The 23,134-nt window shown below is 46.6% G+C and overlaps 1 protein-coding gene across 2 annotated transcripts in view; it reads right to left on the bottom strand.

Annotated features, from left to right (window-relative positions):
* The window catches only part of PRPF39 (pre-mRNA processing factor 39), a 62,425-nt gene that overhangs the window by 34,987 nt on the left and 4,304 nt on the right, over positions 1 to 23,134 (bottom strand). For both annotated transcript variants that reach the window (XM_063948547.1, XM_063948548.1), the window contains exons 3-5: positions 22,930 to 23,055; positions 22,208 to 22,326; positions 11,227 to 11,394 (exon numbers count right to left, since the gene is read on the bottom strand). In XM_063948547.1, coding sequence (XP_063804617.1) covers positions 11,227 to 11,394; positions 22,208 to 22,326; positions 22,930 to 23,055 — 413 coding nt within the window. The remainder of the gene's footprint in view (positions 1 to 11,226; positions 11,395 to 22,207; positions 22,327 to 22,929; positions 23,056 to 23,134) is intronic.

Genomic DNA, 23,134 nt, shown 5'->3' with positions numbered 1-23,134 from the left:
CTTCTCAGAAAATCAGACCTATTCTGAGGATTGTTCATAATCATCCTAGTTTTGTTCCTCCTGTTCCACCTTGTGACTTGAATTTGGCCTTGGAAGCTCTTTTAACACCTGGAATCTATGGAACTGCAATTCCATACTTAGAAGGTTGTTTTTTTCCTTGCAATATCTTCAACAAGGAGAAAGTCGGAACTGGCGGCCTTGTCTTGCAAATTTTCCATTAATTAAAATGGGGTGGTCTTGGTACCTCGTTCTTTTAGCTGCAAGTTGTAAGCCGGTTCCATTTAAATCTGTCCTGCTGGTCTTTCAGTACGATGGTACTTCTGATTCCACAAATCCCCCACATCTCCTGGATATGGTTCAAGCTTATGATGATCAGACTTCAGATATTCTTAAACCAGATGGCCTCGCTTTTCTATAGTCTGCAAATAAGCAAGGTTGGCTGGCATGTTAACCATCGGTGGCAAGATGGTTAAGTCCTAGGCAGCAGGGTGCTTTGGTCGACCAGTTGATCAAAAGCAGCAACTGGTCTTCTGTGCATACATTACTAATTCTACAGATTCCACAAGTTTGCTGCTAAAACAATCATTTTGGGCATCAACTGTTGCGCGGAACATTGCCGGCACACTCCCACCCTCTTAGTCTCAGCTTTGTGGCATCCCACAGACTGATGATATTTTTGTACTCCCTGTATAGAGAAGGTGGAGTTTGAGACATTAACCACTTCACTTCAGTGTCTAGCCCAAGTGACCCAACAGTTTAGTACAAAGATGTCCTACATTAGCCATGAACAAGACAACATACTCCATACTAGTCTAGTAATTAATGCACTCAAAAAGCATTGCACTCAAAAAGTTTACTTAATTGTGCCTAGTATATAGTTATGAATAAACTAAATAACATGAATTTTAAATTATCCTTTATGTATATGCTGGTCCTTACAAAAGTGCCTGATTCATGTCTAAGTAAAGCAAAGCGGGGAAGCAAGTAACTATGTCTGGAACAAACTGTTTCCATGCAAAGGGAGCAAATAAATTTGTGTTTTCTGTGCAGAGTAAATACTGGCTGCTTTATTTCTACACTGCAATATATTTCAGTTTGAACACACCCCACCCAAATCTAACTCTGCACATGTTACATCTGCCCCACCTGCAGTGCAACATGGTTTTGCAGAGTTGCTTGCTTTTTCTCTTTACTTGCAAGCATGAATCAGGCCCATGGTACATAAACAGAAAACACAAAGAAAAGAGTGACTTACAGTACAGAACACGGACGTTTACAGACATTGCTGCATCAGCAGTCATAATATCCAAATAAGCAGCAGAACCCAATGGTTTGGAGCCGCGGTAAACAGTGGGGATGAGCTAATGGTGTAAAGGGCCCCATACACTAGGACGATGCGTGTTCCCGTGAGCATCGGATCGGATCCTCCAGACTGAATGTGCTGCACATTCAATCACATCCGATTCTGCAGGGGCGGCTGGGATTGCTCAAGATACATCGTATGCAAAAGGACAGCACACAATGGATCTTGGGTGATCCTGCCAACTGGGAGGTTGCCGGGGTGATTACCAGTGAAATGTCAAGACGGACATGTTGCGTTAGTGTATGGCGCCCTTAAGTGAAGGAGGGAAAAGCACAACAGCATGAGAGCTTACAGTCTAAAGGGGAGAGTAAACAGACGAGGGTGATAGAGGGGAGGAGCATGTATCAGCAGGTTAGGATGAGATGTGGAATGCTTTTATAAACGTGGGTTTTGAGAGCCCGTTTGACATTTTGTAGCGAGGTGGAGAAAGATCAGTGCTCCAGCACAAGCAGAATCTTGGGAGGTGGGAGTGAATTAAAGCCATTTCCCTGAAGCCTTTGGGGGACAATGGACCATGGTGTAGAGCGTGTCATCTAGGATTTTGGCACTTTAAAAATATATCATAAGACAGGAGAATTACGCATAAATGGGCAGGTGCGCTGTGTCCCAAAGCCCAAAAGAAACAGTCCTACAGGCGAGTACGGCGACCACACCTGCCGTCTCATGACACAAAAGTAAAGCCGTGTATAAGTCACCCAGCACAACCGCTCATCCAAGGTCGTGTGCAGCACTATCCAAATAGGTGTGATACAGAAGACAGACATCAAAACGAGTAGACAGTCATTAGGTAGACAGGGTCAACATGAAAAAAATGTAGACAAAAAAAATAAAATAAAAAGAGAGTTGATTTTTTTTTTTTATGTAAGTGCGATTTTAAATATATTTCACCCAGATCTGGGAAACGCACCCCCTTGCAAATGCAGAAAATTACCAGGTCAGCGCTTCAATAATATACACTAATTGTAAGCACTAGAAGGCAGTCGCAAAACCTTGAATGGGAATAACTCGGTTTGATTTTATCTGTTTAAATAATTGCCCACGATATAAGCACAAAGAATCTTACACGGCCGTGCATATGTGTCCTCAATTACACGGGTTCAATCACAGGTGGAAAAAGTTCATCAACTTTAGAGGTCCACTGGATGTATAAATGGTGCAGAAATATGAAGTTGTATGATAACTGCTACTCACAGTATATATAGAAGTGTCCTTGCTGCACCTCATGTGTTGTATGGAGCCGCTCTATATCACCCTGTGCACGGGTGAGACATCAGTCAGCTGCAAAATTCCGTCAGTGGCACAGCCAGTCAGCGGCGCAATCAAGCAGGGAGCCGCTCTCCACCGTCCGGCACAATGTAGATGCACCAGTTTGCCGTTCTGCACCCCCAGCACAAACGGAGTAGTGCTCGGCAGGGTAGGGTATAAGGCGCTCCCAGTGTAATGGAGGAAAGTGAGTGGTGCAGTCTCATTCGAGATGAGCAATTGTCGGCAAATGCTGTAGTCAGCTGCTGTGAGGACAAAGTCTTATTCTTGTGGGCAATAGAGGTATTGGCGACCCCTTCTCTCTGTACCCTCAACCCGTTTCTCCACTCCCCAGGTGGCCTCTTGAAGAAGCCGCCTGGGGTGCGGAGAAACGCGTTGAGGGTACAGAGAGAAGGGGTCGCCAATACCTCTATTGCCCACAAGAACAAGACTTAGTCCTCACAGCAGCTGACTACAACATTTGCCGACAATTGCTCATCTCTAATCAGACTGCACCACTCACTTTCCTCCATTACACTGGGAGCGCGTTATACCCTGCCCTGCCGAGCACTACTCCGTTTGTGCTGGGGGTGCAGAACGGCAAACTGGTGCATCTACATTGTGCCGGACGGTGGAGCGGCTCCCTGCTTGATTGCGCCGCTGACGGAATTTTGCCGCTGACGGATGTCTCACCCGTGCACAGGGTGATATAGAGCGGCTCCATACAACACATGAGGTGCAGCAAGGACACTTCTATATATACTGTAGCAGTTATCATACAACTTCATATTTCTGCACCGTTTATACATCCAGTGGACCTCTAAGTTGATGAACTTTTTCCAGCTGTGATTGAACCCGTGTAATTGAGGACACTTATATGCACGGCCGTGTAAGATTCTTTGTGCTTCTATCGTGGGCAATTATTTAAACAGAGGTAAAATCAAACAGTTATTCCGATTCAAGGTTTTGCGACTGCCTTCTAGTGCTTAGTGTATATTATTGCTTATTTTAGAGGTTTCAGATACCTCAGTTTCATATGATTACTATGTTGTGGTCTTACCAATTTTAAATTGTTATACGTTTTTAGTTTGCTAATAAACTGTTTTATTAATTTTGTGTACATCATTGGCATTAAGCGCTGACCTGGTAATTTTCTGCATTTGTTTTGTTTGAGGAGGCTGGCTACCTCCTCACCAGGTGGCAGATAATCCCAGGGTGTAAAACACACAGTTCTGCTCAGCGCCATTAAAACCTTTTTCTTGCAGGCTCACTTATCTCGCCATACGTCAGGCTCGGTGGTTCACCCCACTTCACTCGCAACAAGATTACCGTTTAATAATAGTTTGTGACATGGATAGTAAATGCATTAAACCTTGTAAAAACATGAAAAAACCCTAAAAAATGAATGCGTGTTGACATTTTTTATGTCGACCGTATGGTGTTCTATCAACCTCCCCCCACCCAAGTTACTTATCTGGTAAAAGGCATGTAGGAAACAGATTTCTTTGCCTCGATATAAAGCATGTGAAAGATCTATCTAGCTGGCCAACTTCTTTTGTAAGCATCAGAGGACAAGTTGAATCAGTTCTGCTACACGTCAGTGTTACTGTGACAAATGCTGAACACCCCGTCATCCAATGCGTGGAGAGAAGTGCTCGCCCTTCATAGACTGATTTCAGCCTTGTATCAAGTTCACAATGTCCTAATTTAATGGAGAAGATTTAGTCCAGAGTACACACCTAGACTCATGAAAAAAAATCAGATCGACTTGTAATATAAAACACCCATCACAAAACACCCTCCTGTCAACAGAAACTGCCATGAGAATTACAGCTTTCCATGTTAGAAACTTCCACTTTATCAAGTGTCTCAAAGTAAGGTTGTCGTAAATAGCTGGGGACAGTAAATTCTAGTCCAGGCAGACTAGAATAAGACTGTATGATGGTCCCAAATGCATTGTAACAGGGTACAAACATTTACTAGTAGACTATTTTATATTTTCATTTTTAAAAGTTAGTAAATGTGTGTTTCAACCCTGGAAGCCCAACATCGATTAAGATAGGTCCATCAGAATCAGATCAAAATCAACCTTTGGTAAATATACCCCATGGTCTTTTAGTTCTCCAGAATCATCTAAAGCATGCCAGGCCAACCTGCTGCTCTCCAACTGTTCTAAAACTACAAGTCCCAGCATGCTCTGCCACAGTTTTGCCAATAGGGAATGTTAAAACTGTGGCAGAACATGCTGGAACATGTAGTTTCACAACAGCTGGAGAATCACAGGTTGGCTAGGCAAGATCTAAAAAGAGAAGGTGTCTAGTGAAATAGCCCAGCAAACCGGTGTCGTTAACTCAACAGATGATCCCTGGGTAAGCAAACATTTGCATGGAATAAATTGCTAAAAGCTGAGTTAAAGAGGTGGAGACTCTGATCCAATTGTCTACAGCCAGTGTGAGCTTATAAACATGCTGCCACATCAGTGTCTATACCACCACACATGTTCCAAAGCCAGCCGTCTACCTTGTAGACTGTGCAGAAGACATCTGTACCTGGTTGTCCACTGGGTACATTACAATGACATTTCAAACATTGGTAAAAATAGGATTTTAATACCTACCGGTAAATCCTTTTCTTGTAGTCCATAATGGACATTGGGGGAAATGAGTACGATGGGGTATAGACGGGGTCCAAAGGAGCCACTGCACTTTAAATTTCTTTAACTGGGTGTGCTGGCTCCTCCCCTCTATGCCCACTCCCACAGGCAGTTATAGGTAAAACAGTACCCAAAGAAGGACATACGAGAGAAGGAACATAAAGGGTGGTGAGATTTATACACCAGCACACCACTAACATACAACAACCAGCAACGGTTGGTAACAAAACAGCAACAGCTGAACAGGAAACTATAGAACAAGAACCTACAGAAAAGTCACCGCACTGAGGCGGGCGCCCAATATCCCTTATGGACTACACGAGAAGGATTTACCAGTAGGTAATAAAATCCTATTTTCTCTAGCATCCATAAGGGATATTGGGGGAAACTAGCACGATAAGGACGTCCCAAAGCTTCCAGAGCGTGCGGAGACATCAGCAGCATCGCCTGCTCAAACTGGGAATCCTCTTTTGTCAGGGTATCAAACCTGTAGAATGTCACAAAGGTTTTCTTCCCCGACCAAGTAGCTCGACATAGGAAGAGCCCACTTATCTAGTAGACTGGGCCTTAAGAGACTTAGGAACAGGTAAGGCTGCCGACACATAGGCCTGTTTGATAGTAAGCCTAATCCAATGAGCAATGGACTGCTTTGAAGCAGGACAACCTTTTTTCTGCGCATCATATTGCATGAACAAGGAATCAGTCTTTATGATCCGAGCTGTACCTTGTCATAGATCCTCAAGGGGAATTCGGTCGCTAGGTCGACAGTCATTAGGTAGACCACCGAATGTCGACTTGCTCAAAAAGGTCGACATTTTCAAAATGTTTATTTTTTGGGGGCTTTTTCCAAACTTGACGATCCACGTGGACTGCAATTGGGAACGATTACCTGTGCCGAGCGCAGCGAGGCACCTTACCTGAAGCATGGAGAGCATAGCGAGGGGACACGGTGCACTAATTGGGGTTCCCAGACGCTTTACGAAGAAAACTATTTAAAAAAAATAAAATCGAAAAACCCATGTCGACCTAGTACATGTCGACATAATGACCATGCCGACCTAATGACCCTGTCTACCTAATGCATGTCGACTTTCCATGGTCGACCTCATGGCTGTAGACCTAAGTTGAGTCGACCCAACGACCCATACCACCTCAAAGCATGCACAGCATCCAATGCCTCTGGAGGAGCAGAAGCGTGAAAACGCAGACACAATCTTCCTGCCGTCTAGTCCGGAGCTCCGCTCTGTCCTCATAAAAGACCAAGTAGGGACTTTTACACGATAAGGCCCCCCAATCCTGAGACACGTTGAGCAGAAGCCAGGGCCAGTGACATCACCGTCTTCTACGTGAGGTACTTGTCTTCTACCGTCATCAGAGGTTCAAACCAGGAGGACTGTAGAAATTTCAACACTACATCCAAAGTCCCAGGGTGCCGTAGTCGGCACAAAGGGAGGTTGTATGTGGAGTACCCCTTGCAAGAAGGTCTGAACTTCTGGCAACACTGCCAATTTCTTCTGAAAGGAAATGGAGAGCTGAAATCTGGACCTTAATAGAAACCAGACATAAGCCCTTATCCACACCAGCCTGCAGAAAACGTAGGAAACGTCCCAAGTGAAAATCTGCAGGCAGATACGTGCGTTCCTCGCACCAAGAGACATATCTTCTACAGATATGATGATAGTGTTTTGACATCACAGGTTTCCTGGCCTGAACCAAGGTTGCAATAACCTTCTTGGAAAGGCCCTTGTGAGCTAGGATGTTCCACTCAACCTCCATGCCGTCAAAAGAAGTCATCGTAAGTCTGGGTAGACGAATGGTCCTTGTTGAAGATCGCTTCTGAATGGCAGAGGCCAAGGGTCTTAGTCGGACATGCCCAGTAGATTCCCTGGACACTGATTCGCTTTAGCACTCTGGAGTAATGGGATCGGAGGAAATGGGTAGACCAAGGCGATGCCAGTGCGTCCACTGCCCTCGCCTGAGGGTCCCTGGTCCGTGAGCAATACCAGGGAAGTTTCTTTTTGAGACGAGAAGCCATCATGTCTATTTGTGGGCAACCCCACCGGTCGATGACCTGCTGGAACACCAGATGGTGCTGTCCATACTCCCCCGGGTGGAGATCGTGACGACTCAGGAAGTCCGCATCCCAGTTGTCCACTTACGGAATGAAAATTGCAGACATGGCTCTTGCATTTCTTTCCACCCAGAGGAGTATCTTTGACACCTCTCGCAAGCAGGCTCTTCTTTTTGTCCCTCCTTGTTAGTTGATATATGCCACTGCCGTGGCGTTGTCCAACTGTACCTGGATCGCGTGATCCTTGAGCAGGGGAGAGGCTTGAAGTAGAGCATTGTAGATCGCCCGAAGTGCCAGAATGCCGATTGGGATGAGACTTTTGTGGGCTGACCACCTGACCTGGAACTGCGCCCCTTGGGTGACCGCTCCCCATCCTCTCAGACTCGCATCCGTTGTGAGGAGGGTCCAATCCTGAATTCCAAAACTCCTGCCCTCCAGGAGATTGGAGGGTTGTAGCAAACACAGGAGGGAAATCCTGGCCTGACAGGACAGCTGAATCATCCGGTGCATCTGGAGATGTGATCCGGACCACTTTCTCAGGAGACCCAACTGAAACGGTCTGCCATAGAACCTCCCATACTGGATTGCCTCGTAGGAGGCAACCATCTCTCCCAACAATATTATGCAGAGATGTACGGACAACCGAGCAGGGCAAAAGCACCATGTGGACCATCTCCGAAAAGTGTTGTCGCCTTGTCCTCTGGTAGAAACACCTTCTGAACCACAGTATCCAGCAACATCCCCAGGAACAGGAGCCTCTGAGTTGGCTCCAGGTGGGACTTCTGTAAGTTGAAAATCCACCCATGGTCGGCCAGAAGCCGGATGGTGCGATCGATATTTAGCAACAAAAGCTCCCTCGATCTTGCCTTTATCAGAAGATCGTCCAGATAAGGGACATTGATCCCTTGGACCCGGAGTTGAAGTATCATCTCCGCCATCACCTTCGTGAATACCCTCGGGGCTGCTGACAGACCGAAGGGCTGTCCCTGGAATTGATCGTCCAGCAGGGCAAACCGCAGGTACGCCTGATGAGGCGGCCAAATCGTAATAAGGAGATAGGCATCCTTGATAGCCAAGTAGACCATGAATTCCTGTTCTTCCAGGCCCACAATGACTGCTCACAGGGATTCCGTTTTGAACTTCAACACCTTGAAATAAGGATTCGGCTTAGTTGCAGTAGTGGTACTGGAAAAATTACGTGGGACAGGACAAACTTTCAGATAGCCTGTTGTAACATAACTTGCATATCCTCCGAAGCTGGTAAGCTTGATTTGAGGGGGTGGGGAAAGTACTGTCGAACTCCAGCTTGTAGCCTTGAGAAACAAGCTCCCCGATACAGGCTGGCAGGAGGCCTCACAGACGCAGCTGAAGTGAAGCAGTCGCGATCCCACCTCGAGATCCCCTTGGGGTGGGTGGGCAGAGTCATGCGGAGGATTTAGTGGAAGCCGAACTGGTGGACTGTTCCTGAGAACTGGTACTTGTAGGTTTTCTGGACTTACCTCTGGTGCCTCTAGCCGCGTTGGACTTTCGATCAAAACGTGCAAGACCGAAAGGACTGGACAGACGGCCCCGGATAGGAGCGTATCGCAGGCGGCGCCCCAGAGGGGAGAAACATGGATTTCCCAGCAGTAACCTTAGAAATCCACGCATCCAACTCAACCCCAAAAAGCCATTGCCCAGAAAAGGGGAGGGACTCCACATTATGTTTGGATTCTGCGTACGCAATCCACTGATGTAAACACAAGGCCTTGCGCGTCGACACCTCCATGGCCGACGTGCGAGCATTGATGTTCCCCATCTCCTTAAGGGAATCACAGAGGACCCAGGTAGTGTCCGGAATGTGCTTCAGGAGGGTTACCACGGTAACTAAGGGAATATCCCCCCCGAGAGGCCCCCATGAATCGGCATGGCCCATCCAGCAACCCGCAATGACCGGTCTTTGTGAAAGGCCGGCTGCAGTGTAAATAGATTTTAGGGTAGTCTATCTTTCGACCCCCGAGATCATTCATAGTAAAGGAAACCGGGGCAGGCAATGTGATAGATAATGCACAGCTTGTGCTTACCCATATTACACAGCAAGTACAAAAAACACACAGACAGATATAATGCAAGCCTGCCCTACTGTATGTGAGAGGAGACACACAGAGAGAGGGATAATACCAGCACTCCCTGAGCTGCACAGCCCCAGTGAGACTGTCAAGCTCTGTAATCACAGTAACTAACAAATGTAGGCCTAAATAGGCTAAGAATAGTGCGCACAAGCGGCTCTCCCCCTTATCTACACCCTGTACCAGTTTCCAGCGTCTGTGAGGCAGGAAGCGCTGAGTGTGTGATGTATATGGCTGCTGCAGAGGAGGGCGCCAAACACAGCTGGTCCCGCACTGAGGAAGCTCCGCCCCCTCCAATGGCACCGGAGCTGTACATATTATTTATACTGGCAAAGTCTCCAAATAAGCTGAAAACCTCACACAAGTGCTTAGTTAAGCAGTTTTGTGCCAGTGTACACACGGGGGAACCTAGCGGGACCCCCCCAGGGAGGGTCCTGTATGCCGCGCCTGTGGTCAGCCACACTTTGAACCGGGGACCCCGGTTGGTACTCACTCTACCGATGTCACCTTCAGACAGCGTTAGGGGTGTGCTGAGGCTGTGACAGCCAAGGCGCAGTGCCCCGCTGAAAAAACAGCCACTCAGGACGGTGGTCTTGCAGCGGGGAAGCGTCTCTGCACCTCGCAAGGCCGGTGACACCCCCCCCCCCCCCCCCCCCCCCAACTTCCACGACGCAGGTATGCTGTTGCCCAGACAGCATACAGAAAATAATAAAGGTTTTAAAGAAAATGAAGAACTCTCTGGAGCTGCAGAGTGTGCATCCTCTCCTGGGGGCACTTACTTCTAAACTGCCTGTGGGAGCGGCATAGAGGGGAGGAGCCTGCACACCCAGTTGAAGAAATGTAAAGTGCACTGGCTCCTTTGAACCCCATCTATATCCCATCGTAGAGGTTTCCCCCAATATCCCTTATGGATGCTAGAGAATTTTTTTTTTTTTACGATTTTATTGTGGACTCTTTCTACCTATAAGGCAATTATATTATCCTTGAGTCATGAACGTATGTTCTTAGAGCTTTATTACCCTGACAAATGAAAACAAATCCTTTTCCAATAACTTAATGAATTAATCCTGTGTAATGAAGGATCATTGTAAGACTAGTTGTGCGTCAAATTTATTTTTTTCTCCCCAGACAGAATGCGCTAGAAACCCCCCCCCCCAAAAAAAAACCAAACCACCTTATTTATGACCGATGGTGAAGGTTCAAGACCTTTTAAACTGGCTTACCCTGGCTAGGGGCGGGGTATAGGGGAGAAGGAACCGGACCATCCTGGGATCTCAAAAGCTTTAACTGTTTGGTGCCCGGTTCTCTCCAACCACATACACCTCAATGGTTATCCCTGGGGTTGCCCATGGACCCTGAAGGAGAAGACTTATTTATGACTGATGGTGACGGTTCAAGACTTTTAAAAAAGGGATAATCAGTCGGTAACTGAACATTGTAAGGATTAAAGCATTCAAAAAATCTTTAAACTTATTAGCCATTTATAACAAAGGTCTCATTTATTCACTCCTGTCCTGACAGATGTACACATGTGATTGCAGCACCTTGTTTTCGTTGTAAAAGGTTTTCATTCAAAAGCTTATAGTAAAAGATGATAAATAATAATAATAATAATAATAAATACAGCCACTAAGCAAGTTCCCTTAACCAGTTTGTTCGCTAGTCAATACACTCTAACCTCATCTTTCAAGTAGGATCCCTTATTAAAGAAGTTAATGTGGCTCATCCAGATCATAGAAACCGTTCACGTCCAGCAGCTTCTGAATACAGGTTTTTTTATTCAACTTACTTAAGAAAATGTGAAGCGTAAAGTTGTGTAGGAATCCCCAGCAAGCGGCTGTAAATAGACGTCACTCCGCTTAGGTTTCCTTGCTCAGTTTCATAGGTTATATACATTTCCCATAGCTTGTCGGAATGAAAGTCTAAACCTGCTGACATTATGGAATGCTCGAACGTTCTGAAAGACAGAGAGGCACTTAATTATACATGTGTACAGAGATGTGAAATTACTACAACGCATAGCACGAACGCTCAAACAGAAGACACAGATTTAGCCACAATGAAGCAGATTTACAAATCCAAACCAGCCAAGGAGCAGGATACAAAAGTACATTAACGTCCAGTTCTATTTTACCTTTCATGGGATAATCTACACATTATAAACTCTTGATTCCTGAGGCTATGTGAAGGCAATACCTGAATGCCACAGTAGATGTTCAGCCATGGTGACTTTCTAATGTAGGTTTCTGTAGATGCAGTATTCTGGCTACTTATTGTTAATGGAATATATTATTGAAACTTTTGTTATTTAACCTACTATGCCTATTTTTGTGATGCCATAGGGGACAATTAAGAGAATAGGAATCCTCAGCAATACAAATGCTGGAGGAAGTTGGGCACTAAAGAGTCAATTTTTCTGGGGAAGCCCCCCCCCCCCAAACACTACTTAGCAGGCAAGAACCAAAATCTTGTTTTTTTTCTCAGAAATGGGGGGGGGGGGGGGGAGACACTGGACCATGGGTATGTCCCAAAACTGGCCAATCTAGAGCTAAGAGCACGAACGTGCCTCGGTCTAGCGTCACCTTGCGCACCAACCGAGAAAGATGTTAAGGATGCTTACCTGCATAGTCTAAGAACGCAAGGAAGTCCCTAGCCTCTGGGGAATGTAGAATGAACCGGCGAGACTACATTCTGAATCCGGGTACTTGTAGCTAAATAAGAGGATTTTGATACTTACCGATAAATCCATTTCTCTGAATCCTCTAGGGGACACTGGAGTTCCTTAGACATTAGGGGTGTGAAGCTTGCAACCGGAGGTGTGGCACAATCTAAAATCAGTATTGTCTGCACAGCCGGTTCCTCCCCCTTCACATCCCTCCTCCCTCAGTTTTGAAAATATGACTGAGAGAATAGGACATGATACTACCGCACCTGGCGAGGAACCGAACCGTACAACATAGCAAACAGCATCCAAGAAACTTCTTTAACCGAAACTAACACCGTTTGTACGAACTGTTTGAACAATAACACAAACACAGCAGGCTGACAGCACCGAGGCAGGCGTCCAGTGTCCCCTAGAGGATTCAGAGAAATGGATTTATCGGTAAGTACCAAAATCCTCTTTTCTCTTTCATCCACTAGGGGACACTGGAGTTCCTTAGACATTAGGGGACGTCCCAAAGTTATCCCCTAGGGAGGGAGTGCCGTCTGTTGCCTGTAAAACCAAACGTCCGAACTTAGAATCCTCGGACGCAAAGGTAACAAACTGGTAAAATTTAGCGAACGTGTGGGCTGAGGACCACGTCGCCGCTCTACAAAGTTGAGTCGTGGAAGCACCACTAGCAGCCGCCCAGGAGGCACCCACCCACCGACCGGGTAGTATGAGCACCCATCTGTACAGGAACCTGTTTACCACAGGAAACATAAGCTTGCCGAATGGCCAGTCTAATCCATCTGGACAGAGATTGCTTAGAAGCCGGCCAACCCTTCTTTGGCCCATCATACAGGACAAATAAATGCTCGGACTTTCTAAAGGACGACGTAATGTGTACGTACACCTGCAATGCTTGGACCACATCCAAGGATACATCCCCATCTGCCAGCCCCTGGAAAGATGGGACCACAATCGGCTGGTTTACATGAAACTCCGAAACAACTTTCGGAAGGAAATCTGCATTTGTATGGAGTTCCGCCCGGTCCTCATGAAAAATCAAAAAGGACTCTTACACAATAAGGCTCCTAACTCAGAAACCCGTCTAGCCGAAGCCAAGGCTTGCTACAACGTTACCTTCCAAGAGAGATGTTTCAGGTCTGTTCTTGGTAACAGTTCAAAGAGTGGGGATTTCAAAGAATCTACTACCAATTTGAGATCCCACGGTCCAGTGGGAGGACGAACCGGGGGCTGTAGTCTCAGAACCCCCTGTAAAAAGGTCTGAATCTCTGTTAAGACTGCCAACCGCTGTTGAAAAAGGATGGAAAGAGCCGACACTTGAACCTTCAGAGATTCCAGGCGCAGACCTAAGTCTAGTCCGGCTTGAAGGAAAAGTAAAAGTCTGGATAAGTGGAAGGACGTCGAATTCCATCCACGTTCCTTACACCAGTCGATGTACTTCTTCCAAATTCTGTAGTAATGCCCGGCCGTGACCGGTTTTCGAGCTGCAATCATCATAGGAATAGCCGTTCTAGGTATCCCTCTGTTCCTTAAGATCCTGGTCTCAATAGCCACGCCGTTAAATGCAGCCTGTTCAGGTCCGAATGTAGAAACGGGTCTTGAGATAGCAGGTCCTCGCTCTGAGGTAACCGCCACGGTTTGTCTGCTAACAAGCCTTGTAGAGCAGAGTACCAACTCCTGCGTGGCCAATCTGGTGCAATTAGAATCGCCCATACTCGCTCTCGTTTCAGCCTCTTCAGAACCCTGGGAATGAGTGGGAACGGTGGAAAGATGTAAACATTTCGTACCCCCAAGGAAGCGTCAATGCGTCCACTCCTTCTGCTGCCGGATCCCTTGTTCTGGACACAACGGGGCAGCTGACGATTCTGCCGAGACGCCATGAGGTCCACTTGAGGAAGACCCCATCTCTCACTACCATGATGAAAATCCGTGGATGCAGGCACCACTCTCCCGGGTGCATGTCCTGTCGACTGAGATAATCTGCTTCCCAGTTCTCCACACCTTGAATGAACACCGTCGATAGTATGACGTTTCGCCTTTCCGCCCATACCAATATCTTTGTGGCTTCGCTTAACGCCATTCTGCTCCTTGTTCCTCCCTGACGGTTTATATAAGCCGTCGTTGTGACATTGTCCGACTGTACCCTCACGTAGTGATTCCTGACTAAGTCTTCGGCAAGGAGAAGTGCATTGTAAAATGCTCTTAGTTCGAGAATGTTGATGGGCAATCTCCATCGTACCTGAAACTGATGGTCCTCGAAGTCGGCACCCCAACCTCTGAGGCTGGTGTCCGTTGTCAGGATTCTCCAATTCCATATCCCGAATCTCTTCCCTGCTGCGAGATTCTTGTGCAACGACCACCAAATCAAGAGGACTCGTACGTGTGGTTGAAGTCGGATCTGACGATGAAGAAGCCAGTGTGAACCGGCTCCCTGAGCAAGGAGGTTCATCTGGAACGGTCGTGAATGAAGCCTGCCGTACTGAGAGAGCTTCGAACGATGCCACCATTTTTCCGAGAAGTTGTACACAGAGGCGCAGAGACACGGACGGTGTCCCTAGTACTTGATCTACTAACCTCTGTATATCCCTGATCTTGGATTCTGGCAGAAAAATCTTTAACTGTACATTGTCCAAGATGAAACCAAGGAATTGAATTAGTTGAGTCGGAGTGAGGTTGGATTTCTGGAAGTTCACAATCCAGCCGTGTTGAACAAGAAATCGGTGAGACGTCTGAACATCTTTGATCAGCTTCTCTTGAGAGGAGGCCTTGATCAGAAGATCGTCTAGATAGGGTATGATCGAGACTCCCACCATTCTCAACCCCGCAACCATGATTGCCAGTATCTTTGTGAAGATCCTCGGCGCTGACGATAGACCAAATGGCAGGGCTCTGAATTGGTATTGATCCCTCACCAGTGCAAACCTTAGGTAAGCTTGGTGGGGAGCCCAAATTGGAATATGCAGGTATGCATCCTTTATATCCATGGACACCATGAATTCGCCCTGTTCCAGACCTGCAATGACCGACTGGATTGATTCCATCTTGAAGCTGTATATCTTTAGAAACTGGTTTAAAACTTTTAAATTGAGGATCGGCCTGACCGTTCCGTCTGGCTTTGGTACAACATAAAGGCTGGAATAAAAACCCGTTCCTCTCTGAGAGGCGGGAACTGTAGTAATGACCGCAAAATTTATTTTTATTTTTTGATGGCTGTCAGTAGCGCTTCTGCCTTCTGAGGGCATTGAGGCAGACCCGTTGTAAAAAAACGGACAGTGAGGTCTCTGTTAAAAATCCAGTCTGTACCCCTGGGAGATTATGTCGTTGATCCAAGGATCTGGAGAGGTGACTGTCCATATGTCCCGAAAACCTTCCAGACGGGCGCCCACCAAGGGGGATCCCAGGTGGACAAGAAGACAGTCATGCCACGGACTTGTCAACAGGTTTATCCTGTTGTCTGGCTGCTGCCTGTGCGTGGCCTCTACCTCTGCCTCCACGGACTTCTGTACCAAAACCTCGTCCTCGAAAGGACCGCAATCTAAATGAATTAAATGCCGGTCCTGAATATCCTCTTCTAGTCTGTGGAACGGCTCTCGTATATGGAGTAGGCAGAAAAGTAGATTTTCCTGCTGTAGCCTGAGAAATCCACTTATCCAACTCAACACCGAAAAGCATTTCTCCCCCAAAGGGGATAGATTCCACCGCCTTCTTGGTGTCAGAGTCGCCTTGCCATTCTGAGCCATAAAATCAGTCTAGCCGATATAGCCGAAGCGGAGATGCGCAAAGCTATTCTGCTAAGATCCTGTGAGGCTTGACACAAGTATGAAGCAGACTCACGAATGTGTTCCGCCAGTTGGGTAATCTCTTCCAAGCTATTTTCCTCCTCAATAGCTTGTACAATACGCCCAGACCACGCGCCCATGGCCTTGTTTACACAAGCACATATGATCGCAGGTCTCTGTGCTGCACCTGCTGCCATGAATATTGACTTTAAAGTAGTGTCCACCTTTCTATCTGACGCATCCTTTAAAGTCGTCACATTAGGTATCGGCAATATTGTCTTCTTCGATAACCTTCCTAGGGAAGCATCCACTCTACAGGTGGAGTCTCACACTTATCCATTACACCCTTGGGTAGGGGATAAGTTACTTGAAACCTCTTTGGAAATTGAAAGCGTTTGTCTGGCTGTTTCCAAGCCTCCTCCATCTGAGATTGGAGGGATTTAGGAATGGGAAACACCGTAGAACGCGGCTTCTGGGATTCGAATAAATCGAATTCTTCTGGTTCCTTGACGTCTTCCGCCTTGAAGTCAAGGATCTCCCTCACCGCTTCAATCAAAGACTCAATACCAGAGAGTGCCGTGTCTACTTCTGGAAAATCGGCGTCCAGGGTAGATTCCATTAACTCACCTTCCTCCGTATCAATGAGAGGATCTCCTTCCTCGTCTGGTTTGGTTATGATAGGAAGAGGTCTTTTAACTGCCTTGCGCACATTAGTTTCTGCATGTGCTCGCGGCGTTAACTTGATGAGAAATTCCTTCATCATCTTAGAGAAGCCCGTAGCCCATTCTGATTGCTGTCTGCGGGATTCCGACATCTCCTGTGAGATTCTATTTGCCAGGTTGTCTTCCCATGACCTAGGCGGAGCACTGCTCCTAGGTGGAGCGTCCTTGTCCAAGCAGGAGTCGCACACTCCGGAGCTGCCAACCCGCGTGCTCTTCTTGTTACACTTCGCACAAACATAGCAGGTCTTGGAAGTCTTGGTTGGTGCTTTAGACATGCTATTTAAACCCCGTACTAGGGCATTACGCAGTGCTTTCACCTTTTAAACTAGGAAGGGAAAGACTGAGGGAAGACGGCAGTGAAGGTATTGGAACCGGCTGGCAAACTTATCCCTTCAATATGTACAAGGAGGGAAAATGACAAAACCAAAACTAAATAAAAAAATAAAAAAAATGTATATTAATAATAATGCATCAGCCGTTTTGCAACCCTCACAGCCCGAACTGTAAATCAGCTACAATGGTGAGGTTGTCCACGTGCTTCCTAGTATTTTCTTCAGGATCTTTGCATAGAATTCCTTCGAAAATATAAATAGTAATATAATTAAATTGTTCAGGAAATCCTCATTTAAAATATGTATTTATATAACTACAGCTACACTAAAAAATGCTTGATGTCAATTCTAGGGAGAGGGTTTATACACTCCCATTAGGATGAAGTTAGTGTGTATGCGAGGGGGAGGGCTTATATCCTCCCCTTAGAATGGCGCCAGGAGTAAAAAGTAAAATGGGCGACATTAAAAAAATTTTAGTCACTTTATAAACTAAACTCAGCCTTCTGTGCTATGCTATGAGGAGGCGCGCTGATCATCTACCAGGTGAGTGTCTGCAAACCTGTAGTCCCAGCCAGCCTCACACTCTCTCCGCACTCCGCTCCGTCCCGCGCTCCGGGACCGCCCGCCGCAGCGCTCAGCCGAGCTCTTGCGGTGTCTGACCTCTCCTGCCTGTACGCGCTACGGGACGTCTCTCACTAAGTCCCGTAGCGGCGATAAGATAGTTTAGCGCACAGAAGTTACCCCCGGCGCGTCAGGAGAACTTGAGCTCTCAGCATAGAATCTTACTCTAGAAAGGGGAGACTGAGATCGCTGCCGCTGTGTAGCATAAGCCCACCAGTTAACTATCTAAAGTGGGATTAGAAACCAGGGGAACTCTTGTAATGTTAAATTAATAGGGCAAGGAAGGAAACTAAGAAACCGAACAGGGCCCTTCGTAAAAAACCAGTACTCACTGTTTTAGATGAGGATTTTCCAGATGAGAGATGCAGGTCCCTTCAATAGGGATCTTTGTCTCTCTATATAAGTCAGCCTTGTCTCCCTTTTATTAGGTGGACGCAGCTACCAAATGTTTTAGTCAGGAGCTCAAAGCTCCATGTGCTACCTCCTAGCACAATTTTCAAAACTGAGGGAGGAGGGATGTGAAGGGGGAGGAGCCGGCTGTGCAGACAATGCTGATTTAGATTGTGCCACACCTCCGGTTGCAAGCTTCACACCCCTAATGTCTAAGGAACTCCAGTGTCCCCTAGTGGATGAAAGAGAAATTCTGGGATTTCAAATAGAGAATTGGCTAGAATGAAGCATCTGGTTTTCAGACAAGGAAGAGGTACAAATAGAGACCGGTGCCTCACTGATTTGGAGGGACATGGGAAATAACTTAAGTCCAGAAGGGACCAGAAACATAATTAAGGCGTTGGGAGGGAGCTCTGAAGGTAAGGATATCGTTCTGACTCACCACGCTCCGAACCAAAGTATCAGACGTGGTCTTTGACCTTTTCTTGCAGAATTGCAGATGGCCTCCTAACCACGGAACCACAGGGTGGGACTCTGGCCAGTCATGAGGTTGGCCTTGTCTGGTTGCCTAGCCATTCTTGTGTTCCTTTGTGCTTTCTACCTCGGGAGGAATAAGTGTGACCACGAAAAGAACACTGGGACCTGGGACACATCAGGTACAAACCCAAAAACAAGGGTCCTTTGGTTTGGCGGCTGTGGACGGTAGGAACGCCGTCTTGGAGGCCGCCGCAGTGATGAACTTATGCAGTTTAGGAACAAAAAAGGATCTCACCATTGTATGGGAGAGATTCTTATACATTTTTAGATTTAGTACCTCATTCAGTAAGGATTGCAAAATGTGTAAATTGCAATCTGTCTGATTATCCAACGACTGAGCATGCACAGCATTTGCATTGGGCACACGTGAGTAAAAATAGTGACAGAAAATTTGTACGCATCATGATTGCAATGCAGCCGCAGTTTGACAAGAAGCTGGCGTTTCTGGGCGGAAACCCGCCATTCCCTGGGAGTGTCTGAAAAAACGCAGGCGTACCCAGGTGTTTTTTTAAGTGGGTCCTATAACGTCAGCGATGACCACTACCAGCCTCGTGTCATAAGAATTGTGGATGACCTTGCCTGGCGCAGATGGGAAAACTCTTCAATGTTCCAGTAGTTGCGTATGGTTTTGTGATCAGCCGCATATTTTGATGCATTCACAATTTCTGCAATGGCGTTTTTTCGCCATTTCTGGACGGCAAGGGTCATATGGGTGTCCGGAGTCTGAGACTCCTCCACCTCGGATTCCTGGGACTCTATCCTCTTCTGAGAATTCCTCAGATTGGGACTCCTCAGAATGTACAAGAGGTAAAGTAGCTTTAACTGGAAGTTTACGCTTAAGGATGATCCCAATGGCTTAATGAAAAATAAAAAAAGGCCTCTGGAAACATAGAACTGCTTGATAGAAAGGGCCAATATGTTCCTCTAACTGACCCGCAGAAGGGAAGGTTACTACTTTCTTCTAGCTCTTGAAGAGGGACACATCCTGAGGTGGAAAGTCTTCCAAGTCCTTATTAGCAGAATAGACCAACCGCTACTCTTAAGGCTTCCACGTTTACAGAACTAGTTTGTTCTTCCTCCTGAACAGAAGACATCTTTTTGTCAGAATCCAGTTGAAAAGGAATCTTCAGAATCCTATTTAAAGCCTGACTGAAGGTGGATGGTAAATGTACGTAGAGCAGGATATGGGTACACAGCAGGATCCACTATCTGTTGCAGGGAAGTGGATACTTGGACTATATTCCATTAACAATAAGTAGCCAGAATACTGCATCTACAGAAACCTACATTAGAAAGTCACCATGGCTGAACATCTACTGTGGCATTCAGGTATTGCCTTCAAATAGCCCCAGGAATCAAGAGTTTATAATGTGTAGATTATTCCATGAACAGACTCTGTGCCCACAGAGGTTCCACATTATGCCGCAGTGGAATCGAGGAAGACCCTGCAGGAAGATCCCGAGGGAGTTGCCTGGACATAGCCCTCAGGCAGGGGGGCTCACTACCTGAGGCCTGGGCTGCAGTGCCAGAGAAAACACACAAGCCACCATGATCTAGAGCAGAAGTGACTAAAGGATCCTGGCATTATTTCCAGGAAAGGGACTTAGAGGAAGCACCCTTCTATGAAACCGCTCTATGACCCCTCCCCCCCTTTTGGAGACACTGTAGTGTACCAAAATAAGTAACCTCACTGGGCACCTTAGTGGCCAGTATGAACAATAGTAATAACTGGTGTGGAAACAGAGGGCAGAACCCTACTGTAAATTAACAGCAATAATTTAAATATAAACGAGCAGACAAGAAAATAAGGAAGCTGCAATGTGAAATAGTACGGAGTACATGCATGTAGACACACATACTCACCCTCACATACAAGGCCATCTCTAATTCCACTGCTCCCTACATCTCCAACCTCCTCTCCCTTCATACTCCCTCCCGCCCCTACAGTCGACTAATGACCGTCGCCTCTCCACTGCCCTGGTCACTGCTACCCATGCTCGAGTTCAGGATTTTGCCCGTGCTGCACCCCTTCAGTGGAACGCGCTCCCCCGCTCCATTAGACTCTCCCCGACCTTGCAAAGCTTCAAACGGGCACTAAAAACCCACCTATTCATCAAAGCATACCCTCCCGATGCATAACCCAGTGCTAAAGCCGCGCCTCCACCCCCCTGCCTCATGCCGTGAACATCTCAGCTTTGCTTGCATACTGCCATCAGGCTACCTCCCACTTGCCTGCACTTCTTGTCATCTCTGTCGCCCCTCCCCACTAGATTGTTAGCTCTTCAGAGCAGGGCCCTCTTTCCTCTGGTTATCTAAGCCCTCGTCTCGACACATTTCACTCGCAGCTCTCCCCTACTCAACGACCATCTTTATCCTGCTAGTAAAGGCTCATCTCCGTCTATGGCCACCAGCCTCTAGTAGTACGATGATCACTCCATCAATATTTACATCTAAGCTGTATTATGTCTTGAGAACGTGTGGTGCTCTGTTACCTGTACTCTATTTCTGTTATTTATTTACTGTAATGCTTTGTTTTGTCTCCCTGTACTGTCCTTTATACGGCGCTGCGAAACATGTGGCGCCTTATAAATAAAATGTAATAATAATAATAATAATAACAATAACATACCACAGCAAGAAGAGGGGGATAGCTGACAGAAATATAAACCTAAAGGTAAGTGGGGCAAGAACTATAACCTGGTGAGGTATAGTGGGGGGTGGGGAGACCCGGCACACTCAGGCTGTGACCACAGGCTCTAAAATGGTGCTCAGCATTCTGGGGACAACCGAGGAAGGCCCCTCCCCCCATGGTGTTAAATGTCCATGGTGAGGGTACGGACACCGTTCCCCGCTGACCTCTCAACCCCCCCCCCCCCCCCCCCCTCAGCAGTGATCCACATTCAAAACACACATAATGGTAGCTGCTCAATCACTACCACTGTGTTTATTTGCATGTGTGAGACGGCATTGCATGGGAGCAGCATGTGTGAGACGGCATTGCATGGGAGCAGCATTTGGAAGGCACGCTGGTCCTTGTAGTGCTAATGGGAGATCCTAGGGGGGCCCTCAATCTGGAGGTATTTTTGTATGAGCCTTTATCATTACTATTACTATAAAGACAAATCACATGGTCCTATGCGGGGACTGCCATCGTGTAGTGCAGGACTGCCAATATCAGAGAAGCCATGAAGTGGTTTGGCAGCATCCCATATATTTGAAAAAATATATAAAAGAAATCTCTGAAATTCTATTACCAGATAGTAACAATACTTGAAACTGTCAGCAGCCGCCGCTCAGGGAGGAAGCAGGTCCCGGCCGTTGCCAGGCAACTGGTACTCTGCACCTCCTTTGGCTCCCACTTGGCAAAGCCGTTGCAGGGGTGCCTGGGAGCCGCAGGGCACCTAGCAATGGGGACGCTGGAGTCAGACTGTGTTCCCCATTGCTCAATCATATCATTAAAAATATTTATGTGCCCGGCACTCCGTGCACTTTAAAAAACAAAAACACAACAACTGCCTGGGCTGTGAAGGAGGCGGGGTATGCTTCCTCCAGAATTGCTATACCCCCATTGCCTCCCTCCAGTGTTCCCCGATTATCTCATATTTTGATTTTTACAGCCAGCAACAAAGATGGAATGTTTGCTTGTTTCAGATAATGCCAGATACACTATTATTATAGGTTATATAGGGCCTACAACAGTAGCTTGTACGTAACTCACCCTCTCAGAGTATTACAGGTCTCTGGGTCAGCAGGATCCAATGTCTCTTTTAAGAACTGGATATAATGTATCCACAGATCAACACTTAATGTAATAGCCTGAATTCCTCTACGATAGACCTGCACAAAAGAGAAGGGGGGAGGGGAAGAGACAGACCAAGGAGGATGATACATTTGTTCCAAATGAAAAACGTGTATCCGGTCAACCTTACAAATGCTAAGTATATGGAATTTCATTGAAATCTGCCATTACCATTGAAGTGGAGGTTGGATAGAACATGGTTTATGCTCTGAGCACCACTTGCAGTATCTCGGATCTTCAGTGTGCAGATATATTCTTAACAGGAGCCAAGGGCTGGCTTTGGGGTACAGACCATAAGGCGCAGACCCATTAGAATCACATTCAACGGCTTCTGACCACAGAATCATAACAAGCAACACAATGTAACCAGCAGAATTAAAACTAAGCCAACACACAACGAATGACAGAAAGGGCCTGCCCTACATGTTAAGCTGCAGTGTAATAGAGGCTTGCACTGCACAGCTTGACAAATGGTGGAGATTTAACGCACCTGTCAACAAAGAAAGGAGATATTAGCACAAATGTCACAGCTAGTGACAAATGTCATAATCCTGCTGCAATTCTACACAGGGCCTGCACTAGTGTCCAAGCTAACTCACGTCAAGTCTCCTCCGTCTAATGTCTACAGAACATCAAATTACCTCATCCGCTTCCATGATGTTATTGTTCCGCTTCTCCAAATCTGCGTACTTCTTCCAGTAGCCGTAACAATACGGGTAATTAGTAAGAAACAAGTCAAACGCTTTCCGGGAAGCAGGAATGTGATTCTAGATAAAGAAACAAGCTGGGGGTCAGATGGTGTTGTGCCAAAACACTATTAAATAGATATATTGTATATTTAAAAAA

The sequence above is a fragment of the Pseudophryne corroboree genome, chromosome 12 (genome assembly GCF_028390025.1).
Source record: "Pseudophryne corroboree isolate aPseCor3 chromosome 12, aPseCor3.hap2, whole genome shotgun sequence".
NCBI lineage: Eukaryota > Metazoa > Chordata > Amphibia > Anura > Myobatrachidae > Pseudophryne > Pseudophryne corroboree.
This window is presented reverse-complemented; position numbering and strand designations above follow the sequence as displayed.